Source organism: Trametes versicolor (assembly GCF_000271585.1).
Source record: "Trametes versicolor FP-101664 SS1 unplaced genomic scaffold TRAVEscaffold_10, whole genome shotgun sequence".
Lineage (NCBI taxonomy): Eukaryota > Fungi > Basidiomycota > Agaricomycetes > Polyporales > Polyporaceae > Trametes > Trametes versicolor.
Window position 1 is genome coordinate 976,080 of NW_007360330.1, and position 10,212 is coordinate 986,291.

At 54.4% G+C, this 10,212-nt stretch overlaps 3 protein-coding genes across 3 annotated transcripts; 1 reads left to right on the forward strand and 2 right to left on the reverse strand.

The window, feature by feature from the left end:
- Positions 1 to 71: 71 nt before the first annotated feature.
- On the reverse strand, positions 72 to 429 carry TRAVEDRAFT_51039 (uncharacterized protein; the record flags this gene model as incomplete). Its single annotated transcript, XM_008043779.1, has 2 exons — positions 72 to 124; positions 228 to 429. 2 exons carry the CDS (start codon positions 427 to 429, stop codon positions 72 to 74), a joined length of 255 nt encoding a protein of 84 aa, XP_008041970.1.
- Positions 430 to 6,749: 6,320 nt separating this feature from the next.
- TRAVEDRAFT_22749 (uncharacterized protein) lies at positions 6,750 to 7,566 on the reverse strand (the record flags this gene model as incomplete). The annotated part of the gene is made up of 7 exons (XM_008043530.1): positions 6,750 to 6,806; positions 6,860 to 7,003; positions 7,066 to 7,099; positions 7,153 to 7,220; positions 7,278 to 7,357; positions 7,415 to 7,489; positions 7,542 to 7,566. The coding sequence occupies 7 exons, from the start codon at positions 7,564 to 7,566 to the stop codon at positions 6,750 to 6,752; spliced, it is 483 nt and encodes a 160-aa protein (XP_008041721.1).
- Positions 7,567 to 8,313: 747 nt separating this feature from the next.
- Positions 8,314 to 9,576, forward strand: TRAVEDRAFT_51041 (uncharacterized protein; the record flags this gene model as incomplete). Its single annotated transcript, XM_008043780.1, has 6 exons — positions 8,314 to 8,402; positions 8,453 to 8,690; positions 8,748 to 8,924; positions 8,968 to 9,264; positions 9,316 to 9,450; positions 9,505 to 9,576. 6 exons carry the CDS (start codon positions 8,314 to 8,316, stop codon positions 9,574 to 9,576), a joined length of 1,008 nt encoding a protein of 335 aa, XP_008041971.1.
- Between the last annotated feature and the right edge of the window lie 636 nt (positions 9,577 to 10,212).

The following is a 10,212-nucleotide window of genomic DNA, read 5'->3' on the forward strand; positions in this document are numbered from 1 at the left end:
ACGTCGATGTCCCGTAGACATAGACCCCGACATCTGGTGTGCTCTGGGGGTTGGTCTTGCTGGAGGACCGTTCACCGCGTCGTGCCATGCGACTGATAAGGGACGGCTGCGACGGGGATGCGCCCTGCAACGAGCGATCAGCACCAAATGAGAGACGTGCGAGACCGGGCTGAAGTGCGAGAATGGGTCGTATGGACTCACATTGCGGGCCTTCGCGAACCTTCGACCTTCGAGGTCGCTTAGGCGGGAATGAAGCTTGTAGAGCGCGTTCTGCTTCTGCGCGACTTCCGCGCGCAGACGCTCCGCCTTCGCGGCCTCCTGTACGACGTGCTTGGCCCGGCGGGCTGCGACACGCTCTTGATTGCGTATGAGGGACGTATGAGTGGTGATGTCCGTCTTGAGCTGCTTGCACTTGCGCTGAGCCCTCATGCGAGCCCTGATCAGCTTCCCCATGCGTGCACACGGCCGTGCATGGCCCACTCGAGCTATCACGGAATCCGCAAGCGCGTCCACCCCGCTAAGTACCCTCCGACTGTGTTACCCGCCAAGCCACGCCCTTCGTGTTGAGCGTGATTACGCGCGTTCAGCCTCTTGTGCGGTCCATCTGTGGCCCACGCTGTCATACGCTGTTCCCGTGCGAGCAACACCAACAAGGCCTTAGTTTCCACTACCTACCAGTGTGTTGAACTTCAAGGGTCGATAATAGGCGGGCGGGAGTAAAGAGAGTGGCGAGGGCAAATTTAGAGACATGTTGCTCGCAGGTCGCCCGCGGGCCGAGGCGGCGCTAGCGAGGACGTTCGGGCTCGAAACGGGTTAAGGCTTGGGGCTAAGGCGTTTCCTAAGGCGCGATTATGTGCCAACATCCAAAGTTTACACATCCTGGCGCCCTAATAGGCGCAGGACATATGAACCTTGGGAGTGTGATCTACCATGCCGCTGCACCGATCGCGGTTCAGAGACATTTCCAACGTACATATATGCAACGTTGACGGTGGCGGACCCCATAACGTGTGCACTAGGGGTGACGTGCATCACGAGTCCGGAATATTCACAACGCGACTCAGCCTTACTACGTCGAAAGGACGGATGAACGGGGAGTCGCTGGTCCGAACAACCAATCAGACTAGCGAATGCTTACAGTCGCGCTCCTTTCTACCACTCGACGGGAGAGCCCCTACAGCGTTTTGAACAAAGCCTGAGCCGTAACGTGATGATGCGCGGGCGAAGAAGCTGTGCTGACGGCACGGCAAATCATGGCAGAGAACAAAAGTAAATGAGCGATTCATGGGTAGCTGGTAGCTGGCTATGGTCCAGGGAGTCGCGGCCCGTGCAAGGTCAATTGCTCTCGCGCCGCGATCGCAGCGCGGACACCCGGCTGTCAATATGATAAGCGTGCATGCATCGATTTACAGTGCACGCCCGTTGATGTAGTCCAGGTGTTAGCCGCCCGTTCTCAATTGCAAGCGTAAGCGCTGCCCCACGAGCCAGCTACTCAGGGAGATGGCTCTTGTGCAAGACCCAGGCATCGTCAAGCGAGCCGTTCTAGATGGCGATAGAAACATTCGCATTCGCCTAGAGACAAGCGAACTATAGGGTACAGTCTGTCAGGTATTGAGACACAAAAGACTGCCATCAATAGAGACACCACAAACTGACTTCGTAGTCGCAAGCGCAAAGCGCAATGGGTGCTTCCACCATTTTGGTTGGTCCCCCTCCTACTGAGAGCAATGCCTCCGGCATATCCCGAGGGTATAGCTGTCAGCCACGCACCACGGATAAGCTTGTGTAGCTCATCTTCGGGTGCGTGTCATGCAGTCGGACTGGATGTGTGGACTTGATATAAACCAACGAAGACACTGGCTATCCGGACGCGATTGAATGTAGTCCAACGAGCATGTCCGGGCTGCAGTAATTAGCTCCTCGGCGGCGGGGGAGATGTTGTAGACAACGCTCGTAACGCGCCGCACCACACGTGCTGGCACCTGCGCGCAACGAGCCCGAGGTATGTCTGCAGACATGCGCGGAGCCACTGCTCTGTTGGGCAGAGCACCCAGTGTTCGTACTCGACGAGCGCAACGCAACACGTCGTGAGCGCGGCAGCATGACGCGTGCGCGATCTGACCACATTGTTTCTCGGCTCAGTGACTCTCACTGTTGCCACTCGCTCTCAGTGGGAGTCGTTGGTCCCAGTGAGAGTCACTCTCACAGTCTGGTATATACTCTTCGCAGACCGTGCAGATGTTCAAGAGCGCGTTATGGGCGCAAGGCCCTGTCCAACCCTGAAAAGGCGGAAGACGTTTTCTGAACGATCTCACAGACGGCTGTATACTCACCACAGAAACAGACGAACCCAAAAAAGAACGGACGCTTACCGCATACATTCGCTATCTTGCATATTGTTATCTTGTGTATTGTTATGAGGCAAGGGCATTTGTAGAGGATTGAGCTATCTGGGGTGTTTCTGTGCAGGGGTGAGCAAGATCCCTACGATAGAAGAAGGGGGAGAGGATGAATTAACCAACCTACGACCCGGCTGGATATGTCTCATGCACAACGGGCCTAAACCGATGACGAGGGGCAGCCGCAGCTCGACACATTGAAGCTACCGCGACCTAGAAAAGCACTTCGCAGCGCGCAACCTAGCTTGTTCAACGCTCGAGCGATGCCCGCCGACATCTCAGAGAGATATGTCGATCGAGCAGGCCGTCATAGCGATCTGAACGAGGCCCAAGGTGACGCGAAAGCGAAGAAGCCGTGCTGGTAGCGCGGTTGGTTTGTCAAGGGAACTCGCCCGAGAGGAGTACTTCGCAGCGCACAACCGGGCTTGTTCAACGCTCGAGCGATGCCCGCCGACATCTCAGAGAGATATGTCGATCGAGCAGGCCGTCATAGCGATCTGAACGAGGCCCAAGCCGTCGTGTGGTGGCGCGAAAGCGGAGGATTGTAGGCCACGATGAAAGAAAAAGATCCATGATGGTCGTGAGCGACTGGGAGGAGTGATTCGTGAAAAGGCAAGTTGAGTTTGTCCCACCCAATGGCGCCTACACCAAAGTGAAGCAAATACTGCATCGGCCCGAATTCGCACCGCGGGGCTCTTGTCCCCCATCGGGAAATAGACGCTCAAGAGCAGGGGTCTCCATATCGGTCATGCCGTTCTGCAGGCCCCAACACCGCATGCAACGACGCATAAAAGATCATATAGCACACAAGCAGTTCGAAAATTGCTTTCCTGCCGCGACGCGAAGGCCGCTGTGGTAGTCGCTGGCACCACTGACCGACCGTACTAAGCGCCAGGAGCTATGCCCGATTACCCCGAGAAACCTCGCCTTCAGCGCGAACCTCATTACAAGATCCCAAAAACTATATGTACTCTTCCTGATTGTACGGCACATCTCTGATATACGTCGGCGTGCTCCGCGTTTTAGAATGCAACTCAAACGCGATGGCAAACCTCAGGCGCCTACTTCGATCATGGCCGAAAGCCCTCCAAAAACCAGCGTCTCGTACTACCAGACCCAGACGCAAGGGATTTCGACTTCCGAGGCAGCAGCTCGTGAACCCAGCGCAACTACTGTCACAGTTTTCCCCAGTGTCAGCGGATTGTCATTAGAGAAGCTCGCGGAGTTGAATAGCTGGAGTATACTCCCGTAGTAGGAAGGGGATTGGTACTAGCGAATTACGGAGTAGTCTACTGACGCATAGCCATATGATCTCGACCGTGAACTTCGCCATTTCTCCGTGATTGACGAAGAATGCTCAACTCTCTAGTAGCTGCCGCACGCCTCGCTTCGGATTCTCGGAGTAGGAGGACCAGATTCTCCACCAGGGCGTACGCGTCCTCCAGAGTATGCCAGAGACGACCCTCCCGATCTATCCCTTGCCACACGTCGGTTCTCAGCCGACCGATATAAGTTGCAAAAATGGAGACGATACCTGAAAAAGCGTGATTGAAAGCGCCGGATATGTGAGAACGCCAGATACAGGATACAAGTGACCGCAAACAATGAACTCACAAGTCGTCCACGCAGTAGCCATTTCACAACCGTCCACATCTACTACTATCATCGGCTCTCCGTCTCCATCTACGTCTAGCGTATCATCGACGATGGCGACAGAAATTGCATGAGAGCTACGTCCATGTGAGCATTCATTGCTGTCATAAGGAAAATCCCAATACGTACTGTCCGCAAGGAAGCGGGACATCCAATGGAACCCGAGGCATTGTGCGGTCTCCACTCAACGATTGCCCAGGCTTTGGGTTTCTAATCGCAGCTTCGGGTGTATAGCTGGAGTGTGAATGGAGTAAAGGGGGAAGTAGTCTCACCGAGACGTGCTCCGGGCTACTGGGCGGGTACGCGACGTTCTCCACGAGAAGACAACGCGTAGTAGGCATAACTACTCGTGACTACTGTAACTGAACGCATCAGCCGATTCGCACGCTAAGTGTTTAGTGCGCTGATCAAAGTCAGCAATCGCTTACGCGCAAGATCGCTCGCCGTCACGAGGACATCCACCCTTGGGAGAAATAGATGCCTGAGGATTGTCGAGAGAGCTTCACCTCGGGGAGGCAGATACTATACCATGTATGGAGGTGTAACACAAATTCTCAGCCAGGCCCTGGGAGGCTAGAGAGAAATTGACAGAGCGGCGTGGAGACATTGCCAGTGAGTATAAGCGCTTGCAGTCGCCCTATAACGCCGTGCCATCTGGCATGCCTCTGTAGGTTTGCAAACGGCCAATATTCTGAGGCGCCGCCTGTGCCATCCATCCGAGTGTGCCAATCGTGTACAGACGTTGCGTTTATTCGAAAGGCTTGGAGAGCCGTAGCGTACTACAAGGAAGAGTACACTGTGGAAGAGCGGAAAAGCGTGTCTTGAAACGCCTCGGCATGGATTGTGCGCGGTTTGGAGGAACCTGCGCGAAGCGGGCACATTGCGTACGGCGATGAAGGATGGCGAAAGCCCTCACGCATCGAGCACTGAGCGCAGAGCCCTGTACACGTTCTATCGGCTGGTGTGGATGCGCGATGTAAGTACATCGTTCCACGGGATGAAGGAAGTTTATCATACTTTGAGAGTGCGGTCTGGAAGCTAGAGGTGAAGCGACGGAATTGATTCGCCTCATCAAACTCTAGCCAATATAACTTTTCGACGACTGGGTCGTCGATAGCCCAATGGCATTCATGTAAATCCTGACAGTGAACTGTTCATCAGTAAGAATAATCACAGCGGACACGATGTAGCTTTCACCTCCCACATGAAGAAGTCCCAGTCCGTTGTGATCACTTGCCAGAAGAGGACATGCAAGGAATCGTGCTCCAGGATAATCAGAGTCTCTGGGGAGGCCTGTAAGACTCTGGTCTGGAAACAAATATATGCACCCAACTTCTGTCCGCGGAAGCACCCTGCGCAAATCGTGTGTGACAGATAAGTACGGTTGCATCTGCCGATCGAGTCACATCGGCGAAATCTTCATTTGGGTGGGTATCGTGCGCTTCGGAGTATCGCGCCTCGAATACTTGCATAGAAACCAGGCTAAATGCAGTTGTCAGCGGCCGTAATGAGCGAAAGTATCGGCTACATACATATTTCTCCTCGAAGTTGCGAGTTCCATCGTAGTGGAGATTGTAGAACGTGGTATCAGGTTCGGAGTGTACATAGAATTGCGGAGAGGCGGACCTATTATATAGGTTTAGTCTCGCTATTGTTCCCTTTGAGACTTGAGCGCTCAGGACGTATGTTCATCTTTCGAGGCTTTGCCGTCCTTGTCCCTGTATCGTCCGCAATGACGATTGCCCGCCCTTTGATGCCGCTTTGGTGCCGACGCCTTGGGGAGATGTTGAGGTACTTGACACCGGTAGCCGAACGATGCTATAAAACCACAGTTCTTTCTTTGATGATAATTCAGTGTTTACCAGCTACTCAAAGGTCTTGATAACGATAACTATATCGCACATACTGTCTTTGTATAGCCTCTCTATTGGAGATTCGCGGAGGGTACGCGTCCCCCGCGGTGATCACCAGTGCGTACTACCAGTCGTGCAAGACGGGCGCGCGTCAGAAAAGGGTCGGCTGGCAGTTGATAGGAAGGACGCAAAAGCGCGGCCGACACCCTGCCTACTTACCTTGTACGTCCATATACCTACATGTTCTGTGCCTCCTGCGGACGACCCCATCTTCGCCACCTATGGCACCGCGATATCCATCCGCTCCCGCGTCGTGCACAACCGTTCGAATGAGGGTGCGCTTGGCTCATGCGCATCGGTCGCGAACTGGGCGATCTTGGCGGTCGTCTTCATCGTCTTCATCTGCTTAGACAGGATTCCGACAACAGGCTCGACGGTAGCCTGCTGTTGTGGTCAAACATCAGTCGAGCGAGGTGGGCTGTTGGTGAATTGAGCGCGTGGACGAGCTTCATAAAAATCGCGGGCAACCAAATCTTGCCTTCAGTCTATACGGGCGCCGTGAGCGCGTGAGCTCTGATAGCGAGTAGTCGCTTAATTGAAAGGGAAGCGTACGCGTGCGAAGAGGTGACCGGTACCGAAGTGGTGGCCTAATGTCGGGCGGTCGGACGCGTGGACCTCCCGGCCGCGGGCCGCAATCATGCATCGGGTGCATTCATAAGCGCGCTGCGGACGGGAATGGAAAAAAACAGATACCATGACTCTCCTGTCACACAATATATAATACAAGGTAGGTCCAGCTCTGGCGCACTCGGATACCCATCTATACATGCCGGATACAACGCGGTCAAAAGCCTTCCAGACGCATGGTAACGTGATGGTTTTTCTCCAGCAAATCCTCAATCTGTAAAGTATCATGAGTGCCAAGAGCGATGAGAACATGAACGCTACGCTCACCGACTCCTCCAAGGCGGCTAGCGCATCGAGGTTGTTGCGGACGATGTTGGGAAGGTTACGTATATCAGATACGTGTCCCGTAGGCTCACTTCCTTGTAATGCCTCTTGAACGATACACGCCAGACGAAGGTACTCGGAGCGTGCCTATAGATGCGACGAGGAGTGGTGAAAACTGGAGGAGCAGAGTTAGGTTGATAAGGACTTACGTCGATCTGCGAACGCCCGTCCACGCTAACATAGCTAAGGAATTATCTTGTATGAGTAGACATATACAAAGATAGGTATACACTCACTGTATGGTACCCGCTGCCGTGAAAGCGATCAGAGTGTCACCGGTGAATGTCAGCCATCCGGCCTGGGCCTTGATCACAGAGATCGGTCAGCTCAGCACTCTTCACCATGAGGAGGAGGTACGCACCTCGTTGTTGAGAGAGCGTCGGATGAAATACTGGTGGTTCGTCGCCAATGGTTGACCCTTTGTGTGCTTCTCAGCGACGACTGAGCTATCCATTAGGCATCTTCAATTGCTTGTGACGCGCTGATGATATTTCTTACCTCGGTTAACGATTACAGCGTATTCGACAGACTCCTGCCCGGCCTTCGCAATACTTGCGAGAATGCTGTGGACGACTGCAACCAATCTAATAAGAAACGTAAGAGAAAAAAGGAAACTATCACGCACGTTCACGGTAAGTGATGGGCGCCATGAAGGAGACAGGCTACGCTAGGGACAGTGAATGGGTACGTCGGTATGTGTGTAGCATCGTCCCAAGCCTGACGCATACTGCTTAAGTATGAGAGAGGGAGGGGCGTTCGCGGTGCACACAACGACAAAGACGTTGCAACTGGCAGACGAGTTCCGGACCGGTTGAGAGTGATGCATGATGGGGAAGGGTGGGAGTGATCCAAAGTGGCATGTACGGACCGAAGTCGCGGGGCGTAGGGCAGGGTGCGTGGCGCCACCCCGACTCCCTCACAACGTTTAACTTGAACCACACTTGGGCTAATAACATCCATCTGGGCCAGTGCTACCTGTCAGTGAGCCTGATCCACGTTGCCTCTCTCTACCTCCTACCTGAATGGTCATACCATCGCTCGGGGCTTATTTTCGTGCTTGAAGTCGCGGAAGGCAATCCGCGTGCTCTGAGATTGACCTGGCACTCACTGCCGGCGCCAGGGCCCAGCCTGCCACCATATGCAGGCCCACTTCGCCGCCTTGAATGACGACGGGCCCGCCGGGACAATCTTGCCCTCCTGCTGTAGAATATGCGACATAAGTCAAGTTGTCTTTCTGGGCTTTCATTGTTTTCACCATTCAGTCGTGTTCCGCCTCGTGCTCTGGCGCACCCTCGAGCAATATCCCAACTTCTCAGTGGCACTCGGACCCCACCGTCTTCGTCTTGTACGTCCCTGCTACGTCAGATCCCTTCCGCTCATTGGATATATCGCGCATCATGGACATCGATACTGCGTCTATGGCTGTCACGAACATGTCTAATGCCATCTGTTCCTCCGCCCACCGCCTGGACAAAGATATGAACGAGTGCGTACCCACCTCCACCCAAGAGATTATGCGCTGACGTTGCCATGCAGCCTCAAGAGAGAGTTGAACCTCCCGCCGAACTATACGGAGTGGGCGACGGCCGTAGGTCAAAGATTGTTTGCCCGCAACGAAGCTTTCCACGTTCGCGCGCGGAACGAACTCAACATCTATCGCGACTCCCTCCTGCGACTATACCCTCTTTCCGGAGTGGATCTACTCGAAGATCTGTCAACTGCGATAGAAGGAACGCGCCAGTCCTTATCAACTGCTCGCGACCTCTGGTATCGCGTGAGCAATTTTGTTTTTGTTTACGGCAGGGCCGAGCACAAGCTCAAACTTGCATAGTTTGCGTTCTTGTTTGAAGGGTGCTTCATCGATTTGAGTGAGGGCGTCCGCAAGGAGCTAGACTCTGCGCGGGAGGGGTTAGAGGCTGTGATCCTTGGTCTGTCTAGTGCGCTGTCGGCAATCGAGATCAGCGCAGCGGCGCGACAGGACTGCTTCGAGTCCCTCATGACGCAGGTAGTGAGTGAGCACATCCCGGGTGAACGTTACTGATCCCTTGCAGCGCGGATTTTCGTCATGCTTGGAGCAGCTGGAAGAACGATCGACTTGGCGGGTGGAATCCTTCACGGACGAGCTTGCTCCATATTTCGAGAATCTCGGGCAGCTTTTTTGTGCTCGCCCATCTGTCAGGACACAATGCTCGAGGCTTTGCGAACAACAAGTGACGGCCTGGTACGAGCGCGAGGAGCGTCGCCTGTCCGCCTCTGAGTTCCTCGTAGAGCTGGAACGTTACTGCGAGTACTCCCGTATTGTGAGCGACCATCAGACCCTTCAACCATACAATACCAGGGCCATCACGGTATGACCCTACGTCCCTCTATCAAATATAGCAAACTCATCTCCCCACCAGACCTTCATCGCCAAGACCGCTCGCACGTCCTCGCTAATAGAGACCGTCGGGGGCGAGGAGAAGCCGCTTCACTACTTCGTCAAAGGCTATGAACGGTACGATAGGCTTCGTGTCAGCTGTATGGATCTCACCGCTGTACGTACGTGCGACAGCGCAAATCTTGGGGTACTGACGGACTGTGGTTCGCAGGACTGCTCCGACACCGCCCGGGTGATACTCGAGAACATTGCGCTGCTAGAAGCAGACCGCGCCTTTCCCTGATTGTATAGTAACTGTGGTCATATCTACGCCGTTGTACTTGATCTGATTGCGAATACCATGTTTCTTGACCTCACTGGTACGGCAAAATGGAAGTGGCCATCATTTCGCCGTGCTGTACTTCGCAGCGCCCCATACGCTTAACGACGACATCCTCTCGAGCTCCTGCACCTTAACCCTCCGGGTACTCGGGCGTGAACTATGCTGAGTTCATGACGATACCGTGGGGCGTCCACGTCCATCGTCGACGACTTCCCCTCCCGTCACCCTGCGGCAAGTTCGTGCGTACAATACAAATGGCAGCGTCGGACATTCCGGTATCGGCGCATAAGCCTCGTTCGTATGAGGCAGTCGTGACCAGGCAGAGCGGCGCAACACGCGCGAGGGACATGAAGGATTAGAGACATCTGAAGTACAATACATTCACCAGCGCAACCCTATTCTGCCTACACTGTCCCAGAGTCGCGATACTACCGCAAACACGCCCCCTCTTCCGGCACATGCGGGGCCGTCATCGAAGATGTATCGGCGTGAAGATGCGACGGTGCTGGCGAATTCGAGGGAAGCCCATGTCCCATAAACCAGCGCGCCCTCGTTGTCGTCCAGGATATCGGACACAATTTGGTGGAACTTCTGAAG